Source organism: Sitophilus oryzae, unplaced genomic scaffold, assembly GCF_002938485.1.
Source record: "Sitophilus oryzae breed Bouriz unplaced genomic scaffold, Soryzae_2.0 scaffold_41_pilon_pilon, whole genome shotgun sequence".
Classification (NCBI taxonomy): domain Eukaryota; kingdom Metazoa; phylum Arthropoda; class Insecta; order Coleoptera; family Curculionidae; genus Sitophilus; species Sitophilus oryzae.
In genome coordinates, this window is record NW_022146996.1 from 5,787,484 (window position 1) to 5,814,869 (window position 27,386).

Sequence of the window (27,386 nt, forward strand, 5' to 3'; positions counted from 1 at the left end):
GTTACACTCTGAATAGAATGACATATCATATGTCAACTTTTGACATTTTCGAATATGGTTTATTTCAAACTGCAACATGCGATTCATAACGACAATTTGACTCGAAATACCAAGTATATGGTACAAAATTATTCGTAAAAAAATGCTTTTTCCGAATATACTAATAAGCCACCCTTGTTCGATTTGAAAAAATTGAGATATTAATTAAAATATGATTTAGGCATCTTTTAACCGGCCAAGACAAGACACTAAAACCGTTAGATGATCAAATCTATTTTTCCAAGGTTCCTTGATTAAAAATTATTGTTTTTAACACAGCCATGGTCCACTCTAGATTGAAATTTAAAATATAATTTTGTTTTAAACGAAAATGTCAAAAGTTGACATATGATATGTCATTATATTCAGAGTGTGATTTTCTATCGAATAAAGTAAAAAAATACTGAGGGTGTCATTTAAAAATCATAAGTTGTAGTCATTTCCGGTGAAAAAACGAAAAATAAAGTGGTCGAAAAGAATTGAATCGTCAAGCAATCTCATTTTATCTCATATACTAACATACCAAATCTCGTTTTTTATCTGAAAAAATAAAAAAGTTATAGGGGTGAGCCACTTTTCAGACGCATCCGGTATATGACGTAACATTGAACGATAGTTGTACAGACTTTATCACCACATATAAATATTTCTAAAATGATTTGACAAATACAATAGAGAACTGGGCAGTTGCACGCACACACAGAAAATATTATGTAAAACTGTTATATGTATACATTTTATGGTCAGCAAATTCCACTACGAAATAATTATTTTTAAAAATGATTATTTTCGTCTATTTTTTAAATTCAATTTTGTTGGTCGATAGTTGAAATCTTTTGTGTTGAATCAAAATTTTATTTATTTTTCATGATTTCCACAACGAAGTTTCATCAAAACTATTTCTTTACATATTCCTTGGAACGCATTAAAATTTTAATTTTCTGTTTCCTGACTTGGGCATATTTTTCAATATTTTTCATTATTTTGTTTAATCATGTAGCCTCAATAAAGCTATTACTTAATAAATAAAATATCAACCGATTCTTTTGCGGCTGTTTGCTTGAACATAAAATTTCCGAATCTACAGAAAACTATATAATTTATCTGGCGAAAGAAGATACATACATATATGATTTGAACAGACATCATCGTAAAAATAGAAAACTGCCACTGTAGGTAATTAGAAAATAAACTGTCATAATAACTTTTTTGGTGTAACGTGGAAATCTGAAAAATAATTAAAATGTAACAAACTTCGCATAACTCCAGTATTTAGACGTTTTTTTAGTTATTTAGTTTATAATAAGTGCTTTTAACGGTTTTTCTTAATGACAACTATTTCTTTCTGACGCAAAATTCTCTTTTTCTTTTATAAATCTGTGATATTTTATAAATACTTGTAATCTCGTTGTTGTATCGATATCGTTACATACCAAACGATAAAAAAACGGCATCATTGTTGGCTTGGAAATGAAGATCGCCCATTTTATACGTAAAATTATATGGAAACATCTTCGATCGTCATTTCCAAACCAACCTGGCGGCGATTTTTCAATCATACAGTATTTTGGATAGTAATTCAATAGCTTACTAAAAAGCTAGAAAATTGAAGATAAAATGCTCAATCTAAATTTAGGCCTCTCTGTTATACTTGAAAATTGTTAGAGATATAAAGTTAAGTTATAGAGATAGCTATCACTTGCATTTTTTGACTTAGCTTGCTCTGTTTTTTGTATTTTAATTCAATTTTTTATAAATCTTAATCTTACTCTTCTATATAAATCTTTCGTGTTCTAATAATAATGTGATATGTGGTCATACAGATCTGGACTCTTATTTTTTACACTTATTAATATAAAACTAGGTTTTGAAGCAGCAATAGATGTGAATTTTGCTATGCTGTGTAATTTACTTAAGATTATTATTATTATTGTACGGTGCTTAAGATGAAAAGTATTATTTTAGTTATATAAAAATATATAGTGCGTTGCATTTTGAGATGGACCATTTTATAATTTTCTAAGGAACTGTACTAGTTTGATAAAATAAACTTAAATTATACAGTGCTTGTGCCAAATTGTTCATAAGAAATTGGAAAAAGTTCAGTGAAAAGCTCAAGAAAAAATATATTGATATACCGGGTCGCATATTCGGAATTCGCCGACACATTAGCCGCTCGGCATAGTTCGGGTGCTGCGTAAATCGCCGACGTATTAGTCTAATACGTCGGCGATTTACGATGCGCTCAAAATATTGTTACTTTCTTCGCTAGTTTGTAAATCGGATTAATTTGATCTGCATCTGTAATGAGTATTCGTAATTTTTTATGATCAATCAGTAATCGTCTGTATTGGTTTTTATTGTTTTTCAGTGATTAGCACATTTCGAGCAGATTGATAATTTAAAAACATGGATTTTAAGACATTACCAGCTGTACCTGATAAATAAATAGTCTCCAATAAACTGAGGTTGCAGATTACTGATAAAAACAGATTTTAGATAGTAGCTGCTGCTTTTTGCAGAGATATTAAATAATAACAGTAATGTTATTAATGTATCATTAATATAAAATAAATAGTATTAGCACAGCTTTTGTTTATACTACGCAAAAGTCTTATGCGCTTTCATTTCCAAACCTTGCGATGAAAAAAATTGCGTCAGAGCTGGCATGGAAATAAAGATAGCTGTCATTTTGTATGTAAAATTATATAAGGAATGTCAATGATCGTCGTTACCAAACCAACTAGCCGCTTTTTTTTTCGAACATACGGTACTTGCGATAAGTCTTAAAACTTAACTTACTCTTTATTAAGGCTCCAACCATTCTATTATCGGCATGGAAGCTTAAAACTGTTTAGCGAGTAAATTTTAGTTTATTTTTATTTAATTATAGAACGGATAACTGCCTTGGTAAATGTTACAAGAGAGATTTTTTAAAGAGTTTTAAAAACATTTTCTGAGACTACGTCTAATAAGCATTTAGGAGGTTTTATCACTACCATTTTGATGACAAACAAAAGAAAAATAGGAAAGCGAGCGGCAAAAGAACTTCACGAAATATAGACTGTCCAGTAAAATCATTAGTAACTATCAAACAATTTCTTCCAGACACAAAATTAAAAAAGTATGGGATTAGAAGGTAATAAATCCAAAAAATAAAAATATGTCTTAATTTTTTTCTATTATATATTTTTTTGCTAATATGTTTTTCTTAGACTTAAGTTGTTTAGTAATTTCTATAAACAGAGTAATCCACCATCATTTCGCCATTAATATTTATCTAACAGAAAGTATTTTTTTTAAGTGAACAAAATTTTAGTTAGAATTTTATATTAAAAATGACAAATTAAAAATTGCTTCAGAAATTTTTTGAAAATCATATTGCTTACACCGTAAAGTTTAATTTTAGTATTAAAGAAAATTTCTGTTCAAGTCTGTTTCGTATAATTTTCTAACAGTTCTCGATTTACCATAACCTATACTGTAATGCAATATGCAGACAACAGTATTTCGTTTTCGTAAATCACCGACGTATAAGGGTTGGGACTAGTCTAATACGTCGGTACTTTAGCAAACGTCCGTCGCTGTACCCGACCTAATCCGAGCGGCTAATGTGTCGGCGAATTACGAATATGCTAGGTGGTCGGCAGTTCTGGCCTTGGGTGCCAATTTTCGTGTATGCGAAGAATATATCAGTACGTTCAGTACAATAACATGTACTGGGTAAAGAAAGAAGAGCAAGTATTTTCCCAAGCGCATTGAAATCTAGTGTCAAATTAAGTGTTTATGTAATAAATGCCGTATGATCGAAAAAAAAACGGCGTCCAATTGGCTTGGAAATGACGATCGATGACATTCTCCATATCATTTTACATGTAAAATGACAGCGATCTTTATTTCATAGCCATCGCCGACGCCGTTTTTTTTTCGATCGTATGATACTTCAAATCTTTCTCTCTCCTATTTCATTTCGCTTGCCAATGGGGTATGTACTGTCATGTGGCAATACAATCTATGAAAATGTCTTGTATATGAGAAAATTAATCCAAAATTAAAGAATATTTCCCAATCAAAATGCAACACGCTGTATGTAGACAATACAATCGAAAACTAAAACGACGTCCCAGTGGCCTTTGGAATTAAAATCGTTGAAAGTTTCTACCGGGTTCACTCCTTTTTATCATATTATATTAAAAATTAATTTAAAAATTTGGCAAAAAAAAATTCGAAAGTCATCAGTCACAATCAAATACAGGGTGAGTAATAATTCTCGACAAAAGAAATATCTCTTTACCGTCTTTGAAATAAGTCCAAAAGAGTTATTTTACTTTGAAAATGTTGTTTTGCCTAAATTTTCAGAACCACTAGTTTTTTTCAGGGTTTTCGTTCATCTAATCTACTACTTAAGACCTAAGATGTCATATTCTGAAGATATGTTTTTAACTGAAAATTAAAAAAAAAATGTTAAAAAATACAAAATTTTCATTTTTTTAGCGAAACATCTCATAGACCGTGTTCCGGAGATCAAAATATACCACCTCGAAAAATTGTGCACTCACCCTGTGTATCCAGTAGGAAATATTTGATAAAATGGATTTTAGTATGCAAACTTGACTTATTAATTACAAATTAAGTATTGTCTTATAAAGATTTTATGCCAATTTTTAAAACATAACATAGGTGTCGGTCCGACACAGATTGTCATATAGATTTTCATTTCAGAGGCCACTGTGACACCGTTTTTATCGACTTTATGATAGGTATAATACGTAGAATCACCAAATAATTAAACTTTTTTTATTTTTTTTTCGTTGAATATTAAATAAAAATCTATTTAAATTTTAAGTAGATCCCTAAAAACAAAGAACAATTCTCAATCGAAGGTAGGAGTTGTAGTATCCATATACGGTTGTGAATGACGAATGAATTATTTTTTACACTTACATATGCTTTTATTGTTTATGTTATTAATATATTGTACTTAAATATTTTTACAATTAATATATATTGAAATAAATATTTTGTTTGAAAAGCTGCATTGTTATTTACTTCCGTGTGTATAGGTACCTATAAAAAATGTGAGTCAGTCAAAATCGAGTGACTAAAGAATAATCCTTAGAAACAAGTGACCGTCTAACATAAGTTATTTTTACTCCAAAATTATTATTTTGAAACTATTCACCTACACAAATTTACTAGGTAAACGTGGGCCGACATCTTTTTTTCATTTAAATTCAAATTATTTGGCACAATAATATTTACTACAGTAAGCATACGCTTTAATATATTAAAAAAGCTAAATTTAGCTAGTGAATAAATTCAATTGATCGAAATGATAAAGGAGAAGTGACTATAGAAGCTTGCCTATTCATCCAGTCCAAAAATATAATTCAAAACTCCCTTGTGTGATCGATTTGCCTGAAAGGATTTTTTGCGTGTTTACTGATAATAATGTTTAGAATATTCCAAAAAATATAAAAAGATATATTACCTTTTTTATAGGAGGATATTTTTGCCAGAATATTTTTTTAATATAAGTATTTACTTAGATTTTTTTCTCTATTTGATTAAATCCGAATTCTTCAGAACTACAAAGTTTGGCTATTTTCTGTAAATTAAATTACTATTTTGCAAGATTTTAAAGATGTATGTATACCACATGTATACTACCTATATGAAAATTTAAATATGTATCTACGCGATTACATTATTAAACCTTTGATAAGTCTGATAGTCATACAAAAGCAATAGATTTTAACATTCAAAGAATGTGTTTAACTTTTTAGATAAAACATAATTGTGTTGCAAAATTTATATATTCTATATTAAATAATGACCTTATACAATTGATAAAATATCAGTGTTACCCACAGATATGGCACATTAAGATAAAGCAACTTTTATAAAATCTGTTGGGTAAAGATGAATAAAACTACTAAAAATCAAGTAATTGTATACTTCTTAGAGATTCAATGTACATTGTATAATTTTTTTTTAATATAATCGTTTTAAATACAAATTTATTGATGTTGGTGCTCTAGTATGGAACTGATGATTCGAATATGTAACTACAAACGTCATGTATATATAAGTTTTCTAATATTTGGGCAGATGTTCCATCTACACATCCCCGGGCTACTAATAATCTACGTGTTTAACACATATATGTAGATATATGTATATTTTTATTTAACTGTCCAAAAATAGGAATTTGGAAGCCAATTATCATTTGGTGTTTATTTCAAGTCAGTATAATAATTTTAAACGACTTTTTCACAATTTATATGAGAATGTTCTCACTCTTGGATACTAGTATCAGCACATAATGCTTTATAAGGCGGGATACTATCCCTTTTCTATCTTTATAAGCGTTAGTTTAAATGTATATTGGTATAGTTATATAGCGGTGCATGAACAAACTGATATAAATTGTTCCATTTGTTAGATAGGTACATTAAAAATAAGGACGTATTCTTTAATATTAAGGTAACTTGAGAAAAACAATTTTGATTACTCATTAACATCAGTAACAAAATAAACAATATGTTCATACACTACTGCTTTGTTCTAAAAATTTTCATAAATTTAAATTGGTGTTACACTATATTGCTCAAACATCTAAAAAGCGTCTAATAAAAAATATACAATATAAGGCAGTTTAAACTATCCCTAATTTTGGTCAGTTAGATTGTCCTAAAGTAACAAAATAAATATGACAGTTTATAAATAAATTTAAAGGCAGCCTAAGGGACATTTATATTGTCTATTAACACATACATCACAATTTTTTCTATTACAAATCCTATGTACATTAAACAAAGGCCCTGTTTAACCGGTCAGAACAAAAATGAAATAGTAAGGCTGTCATTAATGCATTTCTTTTAAAGTAACTGTGAAACGGGCTAAAATGCACTAATATTGATTTTTCATTTAAGCATATAATTTTTTGTAATCAGTCACCTACAGAGAGCATGTGCTCATTTGTTCAGCCACGGATGCTTTAAACAGTCTGCAGCTGTAGCTCGCTTTTCAGGATCAAAATCCAGCATTGGTTTTAGAAATGATGAGAATTCTGCTGCATCTTGCCTGCTCCAGTCATACTTTTCAGTCAAAACATCTTCGAGACCCCATGGTTTTAGTCCAGTAATATGACGAAGTTCATTCTTTTTGTTAAAATACAACTTAGAATCTCTTCCGCTTTGGGCAATTCTTTTTGGTATGTTGCCAAGCAGTTCTATTATATGGGCCAAATGATCTTCATCTCTACAATAGTCTTCACCAGAATGTGGTTCAAAAAGGTAATCTCCTGTAGCTAGCTCAAAGGCCATACAGGCAGTGCTCCAAATATCAGCTGAGGTGTTATAACCAGCTCCAAGTAAAACTTCTAACGATCTATACTGTCTGGTTTGAATGTCCTCTGTAAAATGCTTATCAACCCAACAAGCATTACCTAGATCAGCAATTTTGACATCAAATTCACATTCAACAAAAGCAGGATCGAGCTCTAGTTTATTTTCACTTTTAGAGGTTAATGATGGTGAATCATCTTCAGACATAATTACAACTGGATCAGCAATATTTTCTTCACAAGCAACAATTGTTTCTCCACCAGCAAGCTCATCAACACCATTAAGAGATTTTTCTAACACTTCTTCTGTTGGATTGCTGCCATTACATTCTGGCTCTCCATTGATATCTCCATTTTCCTTTACTTTTTTCTTTTCTTCCATCTCAATAATTTGTTCCATTTGACGTTTAAGCAACTCATTCTGTCTTTTCGCTTTCTTCTTTAATTTCTTTTTCTTATTTTTACTCATCTTTCCTGGTATCACATCTTGTGGAGGGGCAGTACTGACAAGAGAAGTTGGTAATTTTAATCCTAATTGGTGCATTTCGGCTGCCTCACAGGCTAACCTTCTTATGTACTCCTCAGATACACATACAAGTACATTTTCAGGTTTAATATCAGTGTGAATGATGTTACACTTTGTGTGTAAGTAGTCAAGACCTTCAAGTACTTGTCTCATGATAGTACGTACATTAGCTAATGGAATTCCATGATAATTTGATTTAATGATTAATTTTAGTAAATGATGGCCTAACACTTCAAATACCATACAAACATGTACGCCATTGACTCCGCTAATTTTGAAGTCATTTAACAATTGAACAGTTTTGTTTCTCTTGGGATCCGAAGGGTCAGAATCTCTTACAGCTTTCAGAATTTTTATTTCATCTAAAGCTGTTTCGGTAAAATGTTCGGCGGATTTAACAATTTTCAAAGCTACAAATCGTTTATCCTCCAAATCCCAGCACAGCCAAACAGTGGAGAAATGACCCCAACCTAGTTTTCGCGTAACATGGTACCTTCCAAGAAACAGGTCGCCGATTTTAACAGGATGATATCCGCCCTTTCGGTAATCTGTGCTGTCTTCTTGTTCTTCCTCGTCACTGGTGTAGGGGTCGTCGGCATACTCGATGGTCTCATTACTTGAGCTATGAGATGGTTCATGTTTTGAATGAATTCGATTTTCGCCGTGACCATTCATTTCGTTCTTGCCTTTCTTTTTCCCGGGCTTGTGTCGCTTTTTCTTGGCTTGAATAGCCAACACACGTCTGTTTACGTCTAATTTAGCACTCATTTGTAATTATTTTCGAAACAATCACCACCGAAAACTATTTAAAAAAAAAACGTCAAACGTCCATAATTTCCCGTAAAAATACTTTTGTTTGATTATGGCCGACGATCGCGAATTGTGTCGCCAAAACTTGATACAGATGGCGCCAAATCCGTTCGTCGCAGTAACTGGAATTTTCTGTTCTAGGGAATTTTGAATTGCCATATTGGCATTATTGTTTCTATTTCTTTTTAATCATATATAAACAAATTTCTTTAAATAAACATAACGTATAAATATAATTGGATAATCCTATTAACTTCAAAATTTCTTATAAATATCCGAATAATTCTTTTAAATAAAATTAAATATCTTCAGAATAGTTATATATAAATTTGTCTGATGGCTCCACTGAATAAACAGTCAAACTTCAACTTAAGCTGTCAAATTTTGGAGGGAATTTAACGGATTTTACTTGCAGTTCGTGGCATTTAATTCCCTTTAAATTTGTTTATACTTAGGATTTTATGTTTATAATATGGCTCAACCTTCAGTTGCGTGCTATTTTAACAACCGAAAACGAATAGCTGCTGAAGACATCAAAATCAGTCAGGCAAGAAAAGTTTTAATATTAGATTCTAACGAAATTAAGACTCCTCTTAAAGAGGGGTTAGATACACACAAAGGTATTATCTTATCCAACGTTCCACAGGATCAACCGAGTCTTTATAATGGAGAATCAAGTGAAAAGATTCAGAAATTACAAGAAGAGAAAATTGGCGAAAGTAAAATTGTAAAAATTTCAAGTTCAGTGTCCAAAGTTACATTGAAGAAAATAGTTCGTTCGAAAACTAGAAAGTTAAAAAGCAGTACTAATAATACAAATATTCAAGAACTTTTTAATAAAATGAACAAAGCTACGACAGTTTTGTCAGAAGAACAATCTGAACTTATTTCAGCTCAAGAGAAGACACCAGAATGTAAACTTCATGTAACTCCTCCTTCTACACCTACAAAAATAAATGCTATGGATAAAGTTATTAGAGACGGACCTTCCCTCAAAGAAATCAAAAATAAAATGACGAGAAGTGCTAGATTATCAGAATTAAAAGCTTCTTTGAACAGATTCCAAGACAAAGAAAAACAGCTAAAAGAAATTGAGAAAAAAACATCCCAAATCCCTGAATCTCCAAAACTCAAAGGATTTAGAACAATAGAGCTCGAAGTTCAAACAAGGTTTGTAATAATTTTTTTTTGTCTCTCTTCGAAATAGTTAATTAAATACATTGACATTTTAAACTTATTTTTAGTCCACAGAAGGTATTTTCACCAGAACAAGCCTACTTAAGTCCCAAAAAGGATGGTTCAAGTGTTCGTAAAAATCTTTTGAACCTTTTAACACCAACCAAAAATGCACTCGCCTTGCCATTACTAAGTGTGTCGAAGGAATTATTTGCAGAGACCTCAAAACCTGGTCTTACATTGCCATATAAATATAGATTTTTAGCAGAAATATTTAGAGCAATTGATACAGTGGCACAAATTTTATTTAACAGAAAGGAAGTCATAACATTTAGAAAGTTGAAGCCAGCAGTAGAGGAAATGTTAAAAAGAAATTTTATGGAGAAGCATTTGGCACAAATAAAGACTGTTTATCCAGATTCCTTTGTGTTTTCACAAGAACAATTAAAATTGTTTGGAATGGGTATGAGGGCAGAACAGTGGGAACTAGTGATTAAACCAAATATTGGTGATAATGATAGCATGACTGCAGAACACATGCTAGAGAGAAAGAGAAAACTTTACAATATTTTATTGGACAAAGTAAAAGACTATCATCAGGAGTTTTTGATGACTTTAGATGTACCGCTGCAAATACCAAAGGATAAAGTTACAAGGTGGCATCCAGAATTTGATATAGAAAAGGTGAGTAATTGTTATGATGAAATGGAAAGTAATTAAAATATGACCTGGTTTAATTGTTAATTAAAACAGGTCAAATTTATAGAAATATTTTTTGTTTATAATATTTTTACTTTGTTAATTGAATGTTAAGCTAGTTTAGAACATTTATCAAGGACAATGCAGGTCATTTTTTTATGTCACATAATCAAAGAAAATCAATTATTTTTTTTTATCTATTTTTTAGGTTCCAGATTTTGAACTGTCTTCAATTCCGCAGGCGCCATGCGAGGATAAAATTACTACCGGTAAAGATGTGTTGGAAAGGGCTAGGGTTCTCTTTAACTGTAACACCCGTATGGAGACTGCTCTTCAAAAACTGAAGGAAGCGAAACAAACACAAACCCCCGTACCTGCCGCGGATACATGTAAAGCAATGCCACAATCACTATTAAAAGGTAATATAAAAATAACTTTAGAAAATGCCAAGAAAAATAAATTGATAAAAAAATGGAGCCGAATATTCCCAGAATATTCACTCTAATATTTTTTATAAAATGTAAAAATTTTGTATGAAAAAAGAAAATAAAAATATTTTTTACAATTGCCTTAAAATATCTTTTACAGTCAGCATTGTTTTTCTTTAATAAACACAATTATTCAACTATATTTCAACAAGAAATATTTAACTCTTTTAAATTGAATCTTCTATTTTTTTGAGTAAAATGTAATTGCACAAATATCATAATGTCATATTTATACCTAGAGTTTCTAACAACTTAATTTTTAGACCATTTTTATCATTTATATTACCAATTTAAATTTAGACTATTTCTTTTTGCATATTTGTGTTAATGTCATCTCTCAAAATTATAAAGCAGCAAATTATTGATATTTTCAAATTATAAATATTTTATAATAGAAAAAAATATATTTTTTATTTATATTACAAATATTATTTTAATAGAAAAAATAAAAGAAAGAAAAAGTAATAGCTTTGTTTATATATTCTTAAAATATATAATAGAAAACTAATTCTACTAAAAAATCTACTTTTGCTTGGTACATAAATAATGGAACAACAGTTTTTACAGTTTTTTTATATTTTTACTTAATTTTATAACATATTAAATGTAGTTTTGGGTTCGTTGAAGGACTATTAGAGCTACAATTTAAAAATATTTTTACAAGATACAGAGTGTCCCAAATAAATAAAAATTATTATAATTGTATTTTTTTAAATGGAACACCCTGTATATTAATCTATTTTTAAATTCTACGATTGAAATAAAGGTAAATTTCATTAAGGTTTATCACACTTAAACCTTACCGTTTTTGAAAAATTTTCCATTTTATGAAATTGCAGTAAAAAATTTAAGGATTCATTTCTCCACGGGTATCGAAGTTTTAATACTAAATATTTACTGCAGTTTATTTATTGATCAGATATTGTTTTGCAATAATAACAATACCTCTATCTTATACAGAGTGTCTAAAAATTTATATTAAATAATTACTAGCTTTAAACGGCAATAAGTTGTTTAATTTAAATGGAACATCTTGCATATTTTACGAGAATTTGATGCACAATTTAATTGTCTATCAGATTGTATTACACCATTTTTTACCTATCTCTTCAAGTTTTCGTAGAAAATGCATTTTCTTTTAATTTAGACCTCATTAATCACCAGGGTTGGCATGATTTAAATCAAATGATTTAAATCAAGTGATTTTTTTAATTTTAATCATTGATTTAAATAAAAAAATAATAATTTTATTAAAACTTTATTATAAATCAAAAAATAACTGTAAAAGTTATAAAAATGTGTCCTAGAAAACTATAAAAAATATTTCTATAAAAGATATAACAGATAATAAATCAAAAAGTAATTGCAAATGTTATAAAACTATATAAAAATATCTATTCATCAATTTAAATGTTGGACTGCTTTTTGAAGTAATTTCGTGTGAATCCATTAGACCGCTAAACGCAGGGATTTATTTTAAAATTTATGTATAAGTGACAAAAATTCGCTGTTCGAATACATATCATTCGCAGTCTAGTGCAGAACTAGGTTCTTCTGATATAGAGTATAGTCTCTCTTCATTCCCGAGAATCTATAATAATCGTTGTCAGGAAATGTGTTGTTTTATATTTTTTTGAAATGGTTGTATTTTTTCCAAATTCTTGCCGACATTTTGATCTGCAGTAAGTATTTTACACTGACATTAGATAATACTAATTTCATTCTCGACTTAAGAGCATTTCCGAACAATAGTGTATTGTTTTATTAAGAGTAAAAATTATACTTTTTTGATGATGCGGTACCTTTGAAGGACCATCGTAAAGCTATTCCGACGTTACAAGGAAGCATAAAAAGTACATTTTTGCTTCTAATAGAACATACATACTATTTTTTTAAAACATTAAAAATCATTTTTAATCAATTTCAAACATTGCAAATAATATAAACAGTAATCGAGCAACAATTTGTACACTCGTTGAATTTGACACTTAATATCAGTTTAATATTATATTTTTGAACTTTTGTGCTTAGGCAGTGCTTTACTTTTATACCTAAGCGTTAAAATGACAAAAATTAATACTTTTGAGACGTTTGAAAAAAAATCCTTTTTATCTGAAGCGAGCGACTTTTTTGCGAAATATATTGGTGACCGATAAATTTTTGGACACTCTATATAAGGTACTAAAATTTTTATTATTGCAACACAATATCTGATGAATAAATAAATTTTCAGTAAATATTTAGTATTAAAACCTAATACCCTTGGAGAAATGAAGCCTTAATTTTTTTACTACAATTATTTCATAAAATTGAAAATATTTCAAAAACGGTAAGGTTTAAGTGTGCTAAACCTTAATCAAATTTACCTTTATTTCAATCGTAGAATCTAAAAATAGAATAATATACAGAGTTTTCCATCTAAAAAAATACATCTATAACATTTTTTTCCTAATTGGGACACTCTGTATCTTGTAAAATTATTTTTAAATTGTAGCTCTAATAGTCCTTCAACGAACCCAAAACTTACAATTTGTAAAAATCTAATCGTTTAGCTACAATAAATACTCCGTGTCGTATATGGTGAACAACCCTGTAGAATGTGCCTAACTCTATTTATGTATGTCATTCCTAAATGCTTAGCTTTCCTTGCCCTAAATTTAGGAATTTATTTAACATTCTTTGTATTTTATACTAAATCTCTGGTTAAAAGAAACTAAAGTTAAATAAAAAAAAAACGGTTTGTTTAATTTTTGCTTGTTTATGTTTGGTCAAAACAAATCAGTGTATGTTTACGGTTGGTTTGTCTTTTATGTATATCTGTGGTATCAGAGATCTTCAAAGAAAGAGGGACATTTTGTAGGTATTCGTTCCTCTTTCTTTATTTTTATATGTCAATACGAAAAAAAAATACGTTTTTTGACGGTAACTTTATTCATGAATAGGTATACCACCCGCCTTATTGGAGAAAGTCCGCCAAAAACAGGCAGCCAAAGCTTTGCTCTCCATGACGAGATCAGCAGACAAGGAAAAAGAAGTTCAAATATATTCTCGACTTCCGGAGTTAGCACGTCTCACCAGGAACCTTTTTGTGTCTGAGAAAAAGAGCGTTCTACTCTTAGAAACCGTTGTCGATAAGTTAGGAAACTGCTACAGAGGAAACCTGACCAAAACGGAAATGGAAGACCATCTGAAGGTGATAGCGACAGAAGTTCCGAGTTGGATGGTATTCCACAATATTCGGAATAAAGTCTACGTTAAAATCAATAAAAATGCCGATTTAAGTCTGGTAGTAAACAAACTCGACATGTTGTGTAAGCAGAAGAATGAGACTTAAGGTGGTTTTTGTATGATGACTATAGTGTTAGTATACTAAAGTGTGTTCAAAATGTCTGTACTGATTTATTAATTTTTTTTAATTGCGACCAAAGTCATCCAATAAATATTTATAATAAATTAAGTGTGTGTTTTTTATTTTTATCTTTCAAATTTACAGGGTGTGCCAAAAGGTTCGCATTAAATGGAAAAAATATAATATTGTGGAGTTAATGCGGAATTTCATCAGCATAATTAATAAAACAAAAAGCGGCACATTACAAAAATCTTGTAGAGGGTGTTTCAAAAAACACTTGTCATCTGTCGTAGGGAGATTCCTCACGTAAAAATAAGATTTATTTCTTATATCAACACAGGTCCGATTCTCATTTGTTTTGTAGCTACAAAATCAAAGTCTTCATTTTTTTCGGTTTGTTATAATTTTCTTTTAACCGCTTTTAGCTATTAGTATTTTAATGCCAGAAAAGTGTCGATATATTCACTATCAGCGACGTGCATATGGTTTATCACTGGAATATTTTTCTAAAAAAAATTGTGCGCTACTGACTTTTTTTCTTTTGTTATTAAAATTGTTTAGACCGTTAAATGCTGATTAGCAGTTGTTTCTTGATATTTTGTCGATTTAGAACTCTGATGAGAAACACCCAAATTAATTAATTCGAAAAAAATGTCTATCTGTGGCGGATTCATCTTTCCAAAAAAATCCTATGGATATTTCGCCACTGTATAAGAAAATATACAAAATAAAAGAGTTATTTTATTTGTAAACACTGCTGCGTTAATCCAACGGAGACTAATAATTGTCAGCAGTGGTTTACTAATAATCAAATTTGTCTAACGGACAAAAAAATGCTTAACGTTTCGGGAAGTATATCTCTTCCCGTCGTCGGCATCGGAAGCAAAAAAGAAACAAAGAAATAACTATTTAAAATATCTAAATGCAACTATTCGAGAACACTTACTTTTTTAGATGAGATACTAATTAATTTGCTTTAATCCAATTCTAATACCAACCTTTAAATTTTTTTAAGGTCATTGACTTGTCAAAATGTTAAGTAAGTATGTACTCATTAATTCCTCATCAAAAAATACAAAAAAAATGTACCTATAAACATGGGTGCGGAAATGCATAATTTTAAAGTTACGGATGTTAAAACTTTAAAAAAATAGACATTTTGTAATTATCTTAAATACCATTATTTTTTTGGAGAACTAGCACTGTACATTAGTGTTATAAATTTTAATAAAATTTAGTAATAAATTACATTAAATATATTATTAATTTTATTTTAATTTTATAAATGGTGATTAATAAGATTGTGTTGTACAAAACTTCGAGATCGAATTGTACAAAATATCAAATACAACTTTTAATCGGCATTAAACGTCCTACACACTTTTACTAAAAAGAAGAAAAAGTCAGTGGCACATTTTTTTTTAGAAAAATATTCTAGTGATAACGATAACCCATATGCACGTCCCTGGTGAATCGAATGTTTTTTGGCATTAAAATATGTAGCACTTATAGTAATTCTTATCTTCCAATTTTCATTCGAATCGCCAAAAGCTCTCTGATGAAAATTATATTAAATAAAAAAAAATGAATTCCTTAACCTCCTGTATCTAGAAACAAAGCAGGATCGGACCCATATTGATATGAGAAATAAATCTTATTTTTATGTGAGGAATCTTTCCACGGGAGAATGCACATTTTTTTTAAACACCCTGTATGTCCATGAACGTTTCCAAATATACAGGGACTTATAATGGACAGGACAAAAAATATTAGTTATTCAATATGAACTAACATTCCAAAATTTAATGACTGAAATTGTAGTGCGTTTGGACCATAGATAATGGAGTAATTAGTCCAGACGCACACACAGGAATTAAACGAAATTTGTTAACGATATTGGTGTGAATTTCTGTATTTACAATCCTCTATATTTATAATATTTCTGTGTTTCTAATCGAAATAAAGTTCTTGGATAATTAAATAAAATACATAAAGTTAGAACATTGCATACTCAATTTTATTAAAGAAAAAAATCACTATTAACAGACTGTTCAATTTCGTTTAAAAGTGTATACAATCTCTTTTTCACTTCTCTGTCTGGCATAGTCCTCAATTTACCATCCCCACCAGTTGGGTTAGCGCACCGTCTTAAAATAGGGGCCAATTCCGATGACGTATGTTGTGACATCAACAGACCAGGCACTAAAATGGTATTGGACATACCCCAACCCAAAAATATCTTCTCACAAACTATCTGCAGGTTGTTATTGGTCACTGTTCCTCGACACTGTCCAGTGGTTTGATCACAGACTGACCTGCAATCCATATATTCACAGTCTTCATCGCTTTGACACGATTCAATCTCCATAAAATAATTGTTTATGATGGATCTGGGATAGACTTCATCTAAATCGATAAATTTCAGTTTTTTCTTGTTTTTTACGTATCCGAAATGGTTAAATTTTACGTTACAGAGGTGGAAGGGTTCTCGGAATCCTGTGTCCAGGTCTTCCAGTAAGTCGAGTATTTGGACGGCGAATCGTAGTCTTTGACCCCATTCTTCTTTATTGTCATTTAGAGAAAGGTAAGAGGATAATGAAGGAACCGGTTCTAAGTACTCAACGGCAAAATATGAACCGCAAGTACCAATGAGTTGAGGAAAGATATCTTTGTCTGTGAAAATAGTTGAAAGGAGGTACTCGTTGTCTTGAAGCAGGTACCATAAGCTATCCATCTCTTGCTGTCTCTTCGTCAAATCCTTTTCCTCGTAGGAAGGCTTTAAGCGCGATAGTCTCACTGCTGTGTCATAGGCTAACGTTAAATTTAGTTTTCTTTTGACTATTGTACGTATGGACGATAGGAACTCTTTTTCTGTTGGGTACCTGAGAACTCCGTTGTCGTACCAGTGTAGTGCCTGGATATCTCGGGATACAGATTTGAAAACTAGTCGGATGTTGTACCATTCGGCGCTGAAAACTGCTTCTTTTGCTGCTTGAAAGGAATGACAGGTTAGCGAGTGGATGTCTTTGGAAATGCAGAGAGGAGCGCAGAGGGATCCTATTGCCATTCCTTCTTCATAGAGATGACACTAAAATAACAGAGACATATATTTTTTATAAATTAATGATAGTTAAAACAGCAGGTAATCAATTGGAAGGGCAATAACGAATGAACGAGAATTTTCGAATATAATTATGTCTAATATATATAATGATTTAATGTTCTTCAGCACAAACGATCGCATATTTCAAAAATATTTTCATAGATATACTGAGTGATTACAGTATATTTTTGCTCAGTAAATTTCTTATTTCATTATTCTTTCTCTAGGAGATGCGAGAAATTGTTGGTGGGGAAGCTCCTAGTCAGGTGCTAGGGGGAATCTCTCTGGCACTGTAGTTAGGTCTAAGGAGTATCTCACTGTCTTATACCTGGCTGTAGTTTTGTGGCCTGGGAATTACACCAAGACATGTCTTACCAGTAGAGGGTGTGAGGGGGGTCTTGGCTTAATCGCTCAATCTCACCAAAAACTCAAATCCTTTGATGGCGGAACCAGGTCAAAGGGATGCTTGGCTAGATAGAAGACTTGCCTCTATGGGTTTAACTTTAGGGCACCAGAGGGCACTCACTTGTATTTACTCCTTAATTCTACATGCGGGGTTTTGTAAACGTGGACTGACTAACCCTAATGACTCGTGGGAGCACTATGAGATCAAGTTTAAAAAACAGCACCGGTGAAGCCCTAGTGGGGAAACCGTGGAGAAACCCTCTAGCAACAGTGGGAACATTATCAATGCAAGTTACAAGGTACCAATCCCAAAGGGAACTACAGTTGAAGCGGCTGACACCTGCGCGAAACCAGCCTCCACAAATGGCACACAAGCTATCACCTCCTCTAGTAAGGGTCGGGAGCCTACATATAGACCACAGATATAGACTCAGCAAGCAACATAAGCTACCGTTTCGTCTACCCGGCATGGCTCAACCTGGCTGGCTAGACGATCCGCTGAGAGTAGGCCAAATGTAAATGGCTGTAAGTGGTTGCACTAACCACCGGCGAGCAAACGGTTCATCTCAAAAGGGGCGGCCATGTGCCCAGGAACAAAGGGAAAGACACCACCTACCTGATGAGCCTTATTCAGGCTGAGAACTCCAACGTAAGTACATCGAGATGGCGAGTCATCAACTCGGCGGAGGAGGGCCATGGTCAGGTCTTAAGAATATGAATTGACCTTAAATCTAAGGAGGCAATAAACAAAGATATATCTTCTATTATAGATTCGGAACAACACCGGTATAAGGTCTAAGGAGAGACCAAGTTAAAGAGGTGGAAAAAATGGAGATATATCCTCCAGCCTCCACCTCACGGGTACCTCAGCCAGAGACAAGCTCCTCAACTGTGAAAGGCATGAAGGGCCAAACCCCAACTGTATACTCTTGGAGTAGGAACATATGTTGTTAGAGGAGGATGAATAGGAGGAAGAAATACCCTGTTCCCCCGCCCTCTTCAAAAGGAAAATCCTCATGTAAGATGAGTTATAGACTGTATGATGAGTTATAACTCAAGGAATGGTTACACAATAGATTTTTAATGAGAATTTCTTCAGAATGTCTCATAACTATCTTTTATTTTTCTCCACTAGTTCAAATTGAACATCTGTAAATGTATTTTATATAACATAAACGAATGTAGTTTCTATCCAACTTCATGTTTTGATCATTTTATACCTAAAATTGAAGTTTATTTACCTATTTTCCGTTTTTTTCAATAAACATTTTGACAATTCTTCATTTTAAAATAATCAAGATGTCTTCAAATAATGCTCAATTTTTGCTGATTTTTGTGACTTTTAATGATAAATGGTGACAAATAATATATTAATTATGAAAAAAAAAACGAAAATTACTCTAAATCGGTTATGTATTAAATACAGGATGATTTATTAAACGTCATAGCGAAGAAAAATTCAACATATATAGTTTGGCTGACACTGTAGGCATTCTGTAAAGCCCCGTCTACACTATAGCTTTTTACCTGTCGGTTTTGTGTGTCTGGTTAAAGGGAAGACCTTCAAGTAAAACGGACTGTTTTTCGTCTATACACCATTGGCTTTACTTACACGTTGTGATTGAACAGGTAAGACTGACAGGTAAAGTGTTATGTTAGACGGGGTTTAATATAGCGTATTTTTTAAAATACATAGTTTTTTAACATAAATTACTTCCAATTAAAAAGATTTCTTATAATTATCCAATTTTTTTAGCATTGTTCAAATAAAAATTCTCGATTTCGGTTTTATCTAGCATCTTAATTCCATAAAGGCACCCATACACTTCGGTTATTTTGGACGGTTTTAACCGAACGGATAGGATTGTTCAGTTAAGTTAAAAGATTTCGGATGTTGATAACGAATAAAATAAAAGTTTTATAACATACCTGAAAGTCATTTATATCAGTGTATCACATTAATTAATTACGAAAAAAAACGTATTAGAATCTTAACAAAAGGTACAAAACTAGTATCGACGTATAGCACATATTAAATATATATAATATCAGAAAAATAATTATCGAATTCGATAAAAAACGTTTAAAAGATGGAGTAGACCGTTTTCTTCCCTATGAAACGTAACTCCTGGCTCTTTCTTATCATTGCGCCTTTTACACGTGAAAGCTGAACAAATTATCATTGTAATAAAGTTTATACAAAGTTCACTAGACACAACAAACTATTAAAAATCTCTAAAATTGTCGCTGATGACTAACTGATGACTCATTCGTTATTTCCAAAAAATGGCGTAGTCGTTGATAAGACATATGCTTGCTGGTACTTTCTATCCGAGCGGCTTTAACTGCACGGTTTAACCCGAGCAAAATAACCGAAGTGTGTGGGGTCCCTTAAGCCTAACCCTTACCATCCTCTTAACGTGTTGCCAAGCCTGAAGATTGACGCAGAGCAGGTTCCATCTGAACAAGAAGTACAGCAGGGTGGCGACGATCACACCGACCGAATAGACGGTGTATCTGTAGGTATAAAGTAATCCGGGCAGACGTCTAGTTAACAGCATTTCTATAAAGTGTTATCTGCACCGAGGAATCTATGGTTCGTTGGTTGGAATGCTGCGTAGCGTCGGTCCGGTCCATTATGCATTATACAGCCTCTCGAATAGAGCCGATGGATAGATTAGGCGAGGAAACGACATTGCGAGCTGTAAGGAAACAATGTAATATTAATGTTTGAATGATCCCCTTCAGATACTGCGAGGAGCGACTTGAAATATCGTTATAAATAGGAAGAATAATGAGAGGAACACGCCTCTGGTAGATACCTATAGGGTTTACAGTTAAGCTATAAATTATGATATTAGTATTGTTTGTATCTTTGTGGCTGATGCATTGTTATGAGTTTTTTGAATTATCAACAATAAACATACGGAACAGTTATTTAAAAACGTAATTCTCTCAGCATTCAATCAAATTTGTCAAAAAATAATAAAAGAATCTCTTTTCTTCTCTTTTTTTTCTTGTCTTTGGGTGCATTTTATTTTATATTTTTACATCGATTTTTATTTCATTTTATATTTATATATTTTTAAATACCTACAGGGCTGTGCATGTTTTTGTGTATCGGTTTTTTCTTATACTCCCGTCACAGTACCTTTTACCATTTTTTTTTGTTTAATGTGTATATTAATTTTTGACAAGGTAAATAAATTATTTGAATTTAAATTTGAAATTAGGTTAATCAAATTGTTAAGTAATATATCGTCCACCGTATCTTTCATATATTATCTCCCATATACCGGGTGCGTCTCAAAAGTGGGGCTCACCTCTATAACTTTTTTATTTTTCCAGATAAAAAATGAGATTTGGTATGTTAGTAGGTATATGACATAATTTAGGATTGATTGTTTATTGACCTATTCAATTGTTTTTGGTCACCTCCTGTTTCACCGGAAATGACTACAACTTTTGATTTTGCCCTCGGTATTTTTTTACTTTATTCGATAGAAAATGGCTCTCTGAACAGAATGACAAATCATATGTCAACTTTTGACATTTTTGTCAACCTAACGAGAACCTAACGACCATTTGACTCGAAATACCAAGTGTGTGGTACCAAATTATTCGTAAAAAATGCCCTTTTCAAATATGCTAATGAGCCACCCTTGTTCCATTTGAAAAGAAATGAGATATGATTAAAAATGCGATTAGGCATCTTTTAACCTGCCAGGACAAGACACGAAAAACATTAAACGATTAAATCTATTTTCCAGGGCTCCTTGGTTAAAAATTAGTATTTCTAAACCAGCCACGGCACTCTAGATTGAAATTTAAAATACTATTTGTGTTTAAGTAAAAATGTCAAAAGTTGACATATGATATATGTCATTCTATTCAGAGTGTCATTTTCTCTTGAATAAAGTAAAAATATATCGAGAGTACCATTTAAAAATCAAAAGTTGTAGTCATTTCCGGTGAAACAGGAAGTGATCAAAAATAATTAAATACGTCAATCAATAATTCTAATTTATGTATGTCATAAATCTCGTTTTTTATCTTGATTATTTATTATTATTATTATTTTTTTATTTATTTATATTATTTCTTATCCTTTTTTATCACCAAATCTCGTTTTTTATCTGAAAAAATAAAAAAGTTATAGGAGTGAGCCACTTTTGAGACGCACCCGGTATTTAGCAAAAATAAAAATTGAAATAATCAGATCATTTGGGGAGATATACTTACGATCTTTTATTTTAACCTATGACCAGAGACAATTTAATAATATACAGGGTGTTTCAAAAAACATGTGCCATCTCTCGTGGGGAGATTCCTCACGTAAAAATAAGATTTATTTTACATATCAATATGGGTCCGATTCTGTTTTGTTTCGTAGCTACAGGGTGTTAAAGTCATATTATAATAATCTTTCGATTTATTATAATTTTCTTCCAAGTACTTTTAGTGATTCAAATGAAATTTTGAGGGTAAGTGCTACATATTTTAACTAAAAAAGTGTCGACATATTCATCAGGGAAGTGCATATTTATGGGTTAATCACTGGAATATTTTTCAAAAAAAAAATATGTGCGCCACTGATTCTTTTCTTATAATATGAAAATTGTACAGGCCGTTTAATGCCAATTAAAACTTATCTCTTGATATTTTGTCAAATTCGGCCTGCATGAGATAAACGCAATTTTATTAAACACAATTAATAAAATTAAAATAAAAATAAAATTAATAAATTACATATTTTACCTAATTTATTAGTAAATATTATTACTATTAGTTATTATGACTATTAGTCCAACCTACAGCAATTTGTAATAAAAAAATAATCGTATTTAAGAAAATTACAAAAAATCTAATTTTAAAAAGTTTTAACATCCTGTAACTCTAAAACTATGTATTTCCATACCAATGTATATAGGAACTTTTTTTCATATTTTTTGATGAGGAATCAATGAGTATTTATTTAAAACTTTCGCAAGTTAATGATATTAATTTTTTTTAAGATTGCTATTAGACTCCGATCAAGGTAAATTAATAAAATCCCGTTTATGTCATCAAGGAGGCCGAAATCGACCAAATTTTAAGAAATAACTTTTAAGGTGTACGCGCACTGAATCGGTACCAGTCCGGCGAGAAACGGCGAAGGCGGTGACTCGACTATCGTAGATAGGTAGAGGTAGGAATCTGGCCTCTACAGGCCAAAATGTTTTAGTGGACGCCGGCGCCGTTTATATGTACGATGGTCGCAGTCGCTTTTGATGGTCGCAGTGCGCGCGGAGCCTTAAGGAGGCTTATCTTAGATGGAAAATTAAAATATAATTTTTTTTTGTATTTAAAGTATTTCAAAATTTTTAATGGTTTTGTAGATACACGCAGTATTATTCCATATCGTCAGTGAAACGTGATAACCTGCTAACTCCATTTTTTACGTTAATAAGTTTTTTTATACCATTAGAAAGAGAAAAAAATACTCTATAAGTAAGGAAAGCAAATACATTTTTTGCCATTAAAGAAAATTTGCTATTTTAACTCAGTAATATCTACTAACTCCAAGTGATCTGAAATAGCCACCGAAATGCTGCTATCTCCGTAATTTCCGTTACGATCACGCTAAAGCAAACACACGGATTCTTATTCGTATGTTTCTTTAGTACAGTACGTCGATCCAGGGTCGCACTAGGTCAAAGGGGCCTGGGTGGCAATGTAAGGAGGGGCCCGTGTGGATCCTATGGTTCCCTATTATATACAGGGTGAGTCTTAAATAAGTGCAAATATTTTTAGGGGTAGTATATTTCGACCCAAGAAACACGATAATGGTTTTTTTTTGCGCGAATTTTATTTTTTGAAAATTTGGAATTTTTTTAAATTTTAGTTTAAAAAATAATTTGGTTGTAATATGGCACCATAGGTAGTAGATTAAATTTACATGAAAGAAAATCCAATGAATCTCAAAATTATAGCAGAAAATTGGAAATTTTAAAAGTGAAATAACTCGGTTGTTTTGGATTTATTTGAAAAAACGATAAAGAGAAAATATTATATTTCTTTTATCGAGATTTACCAGCCCTGAAAATATTTGCACTTATTTAAGACTCACCCTGTATAGAAATCAGGAAACTACCCTAATGTAAGGTAAACCAATGCAATGCAAATACCATAATGCAATGCAAAAGCAAATATTGTTCAGAATTAATAATGAACTATAAAGTGGGCCCGCGAAGGCTGATTAGGCCCCCTAATAGTTATATATATATAATATGGTCAGTCCGACCCTGCGTCGATCCGTTCTGTAAATACGGGGTATCCGTAAAGGGTAAGGGGAAAAACGAAATTCTCTATATACGAGCAATTCATCGGCGTGCTATAAATAGTTTAAATAACCATTACTTACTTGTACAAGAATTTCCATAATACTTAATCAGTTTTATTTTTCTCAACGTTTTTCCACGTAAATTTATAAAAATAAGGAGAAAAGTAATAAAAACTTAATAAAATCACACACTGTTTTCCAAGCTCGGTCTACTACTACCGTTGTATAAAAATTAGGATAAGCATGGAAGGATTCTACCATATCTTCTAAGAATTACCTATAAGTTTAATTTTTAAATTATTTTCATATTCATCAAGTCCAAAATGCTGCTACTTCAGTTCTTTAAAAATGCATTAAAAATTTGTTTGTTTTTGGACTTTGTTTCTTTTTGGTATGATTTGCTTCTAGACCGACGATATTATAAATATATTTATGGTTATGAATATCATATTTTTTAAATTTAATTGATTATTTCTAAATCTGTTTGAGTAATATTCAATTCCATTTTCAAAATTTCAAACAATAAAGGTTGCTATCTCCAGAAGAATATTTTTATTTCTTATTTCTGGAGCACGAATATCTGCTATCTCCCTATTGTGTTTGAAAAAAATGATGTAACACGAAATATTGAGTTTTGTTTCACAGTAAATAAAATTCTAATCTCCTTATCATATGAAAATACTTCCCACATGTGTACATATTTTTTTGTACCGTTTTTTTGCTCTCCTGTAAAATTAGGAATAATGGAGTTAGCAGTTTATCACATTTCACCGACGATATGGCTCTTTCATCCGTAAAATACCAGGGAAAAATCTTTGATAAAAATTTACTGTGGAAAATGCCATATGAAATATAAATCTGCGAATATCTGCGAAGCCGTAAGAAATTTTAAAATACTCTAAACACAAAAAATGTTCATTTTTTAATTCTCCGTCTATTGCAGTGGCGTAGCAACCGCTGTATCAGCTATATCAATGATACAGGGCCCACTAACCTCAGGGGCCCACCGAGCAGTAAAAAAAATCAAAATATGATGTTAGCATCAAAATTTTTCGTAATTATGCAAACTTTGGTCATACTTTAATAAAACCCCGTATCAACTACAGCCAGAGCACGCGGCCATCACGCATTTGCCTGTCCCCGTATACATCAAACGGTTGCCAAAAATAAAAAAATAAAATTGTTATATACCTAATAATTACACAGGCCGACATGATTTTTGTAACACGAGTCAGTTGCAGAATTTCTTCATAAAAATATGCTTCTAATAACAGAAAAAATACTCCTGAAGCTCCTACACGTACCACTTTTCAGTTGCCTAATTACGCCTCTTTTTTGCAGGTAGTCAATTTTATAGATGTCAGGTATTAAGTCTAGGTAGATTCGCTGTAAGTAAAAGTTATTAATAAATAATAAGCTATTCAGACGGTAAGTTTTTTTATTTTATTTACCCCCCCCATGGTTCTGTCTCAGGGTCCCCCGGTGAAATTCGTGATACAGGGCCCTTTCAATGCTAGCTACGCCACTGGTCTATTGAATAAATCATATATAGGGTGTTCCATTTAAAAAAACGATGAAAAATTTTATATTTTAGAAAGTTTGACGTTGAATTTTGAAGATCCTGTATGATTTACGATTACCATATTTGTAGCAAAATAAGTAGAGACTATCTAAAGTAAATATACGTAATATAGTTTTGATTTCATGACAGGTTCTTGCATTTTTAATAATGTTTTAAGAAAGGCTGAAAAATATACATTTTTTATTTATCTTTACTCACAGCTTAGGATTATGTAAAGTGATCTGAAAGGAAGCCAAAAATGCAATAATATACAGGGTGTTCCATTAAAAAAATCATCCCGATCCACTGACCCTATTTTGAGCCACCCTATAGAAGTTAAAATATTTTCCTGAAATACATCCTAGGATCCTAGTAGATACATTGAGATACATACGTTAGGTTTGCGCTTAAACAAAATTCCCAAGTTTTTTATTCTAAAAGCTACAGATGCCCGACCCACTATTGCCGGACCCTGTATTATTAGGAAAAAGCACACACAAAAAGATTTTTTTTAAAAAACAAAAATTCTTAACCCACTGCTAAAAATAAAATATGTTAAAAAAATAAAAATTATGAAACTAGTTTTATTTTTATTATTCAATTCACCACTCCTCTAATATATTTTTTACTTTTATATCTTACTAAAAATATAATAATGTTCAAAAATATGAATGAGAAAAAATTATCATATAAAATAAAAGGCTTCAATAAAATATTTTATCGCCATCTGTAACTTTATATAGCTGTAAACATTCTGTATATAATTTTCAACCTCATTTTGGTATAGCTTTTATGGCCACATGAAAATATTATTTTTAAAGAATAATTTGACGAAATTTTTTTATACATATAATAACATATAGAATTATTGAATTATTATTGAAAAAAATATCATTTTAATAAGATTTTTACAATAAATAAAATATATTTAAAAAATATTTCAGCAACCTTAATTTTATATCATAATTAAATTAAAATAATTTTTAAAATTCCTAAAACCAAACAGTAACAATACTGCAATAAACCGTTTTATTCCTCTAGCTTATCATCTAACTACTCATCATCATAAAACGTATAATTTTGAACGGCATTATTTTCAAAAAGGAAAAATAATTTTGTATGTGAAAAAATCGAGAAAATAGAAATCAGATTTACTGATCCACTCACCTGCTGACTAGCAGCTATGGATGCAATGCGATTCTGCCGAAACGCGAGGACACCCCATCGTTGCAGGCTTTTTTTTCGAGGGTTACGGCAGACGCAGTGTTGTTATTAGGTGCGCAACTGTTCGTATTGGCGTGTTGCGCAGACGCACAAAGTGGAAAAGGAAAAATTAGATCCGATAGAGTTTGTAGAGATAGAGAGTAAAGGAAAAACTAGGCTAAAATTGAGCCGTAACATGAACGAACGATCACCTATTCAGCGTTTTCTAAATTATGTTCTTTCTGTTTTGAACATAAATGTCACTTAAAAAAATTAGTAAAATCAAATATAAAGAACATAGTATTATATGAAATCGCTACAACCCAGCTGTATAGTTTAATTTTAAAATGAAAGTAA

The 27,386-nt window shown here is 31.2% G+C and overlaps 3 protein-coding genes across 4 annotated transcripts; 1 reads left to right on the forward strand and 2 right to left on the reverse strand.

Moving 5' to 3' along the window:
* Nucleotides 1-5,980: 5,980 nt before the first annotated feature.
* On the reverse strand, nucleotides 5,981-8,812 carry LOC115885665 (SRSF protein kinase 1). The gene has a single exon (XM_030904642.1). The coding sequence runs from the start codon at nucleotides 8,679-8,681 to the stop codon at nucleotides 7,017-7,019; it is 1,665 nt and encodes a 554-aa protein (XP_030760502.1). The 5' UTR covers nucleotides 8,682-8,812; the 3' UTR covers nucleotides 5,981-7,016.
* Nucleotides 8,813-9,080: 268 nt separating this feature from the next.
* On the forward strand, nucleotides 9,081-14,539 carry LOC115885773 (DNA replication factor Cdt1). Of its 2 annotated transcripts, XM_030904783.1 has the most exons (5): nucleotides 9,082-9,270; nucleotides 9,370-9,893; nucleotides 9,968-10,583; nucleotides 10,807-11,017; nucleotides 14,029-14,539. In XM_030904783.1, the coding sequence occupies exons 1-5, from the start codon at nucleotides 9,196-9,198 to the stop codon at nucleotides 14,418-14,420; spliced, it is 1,818 nt and encodes a 605-aa protein (XP_030760643.1). In that variant the 5' UTR covers nucleotides 9,082-9,195; the 3' UTR covers nucleotides 14,421-14,539. The 2 variants fall into 2 exon arrangements, with proteins under 2 accessions (XP_030760642.1, XP_030760643.1); XM_030904782.1 differs by having other exon boundaries at nucleotides 9,081-9,893.
* Nucleotides 14,540-16,430: 1,891 nt separating this feature from the next.
* Nucleotides 16,431-27,082, reverse strand: LOC115885800 (divergent protein kinase domain 1C). Its single transcript, XM_030904823.1, has 3 exons — nucleotides 26,994-27,082; nucleotides 20,352-20,645; nucleotides 16,431-17,523 (listed from the first exon to the last, which is right to left on the reverse strand). Exons 2-3 carry the CDS (start codon nucleotides 20,502-20,504, stop codon nucleotides 16,456-16,458), a joined length of 1,221 nt encoding a protein of 406 aa, XP_030760683.1. The 5' UTR covers nucleotides 20,505-20,645; nucleotides 26,994-27,082; the 3' UTR covers nucleotides 16,431-16,455.
* Nucleotides 27,083-27,386: the final 304 nt, after the last annotated feature.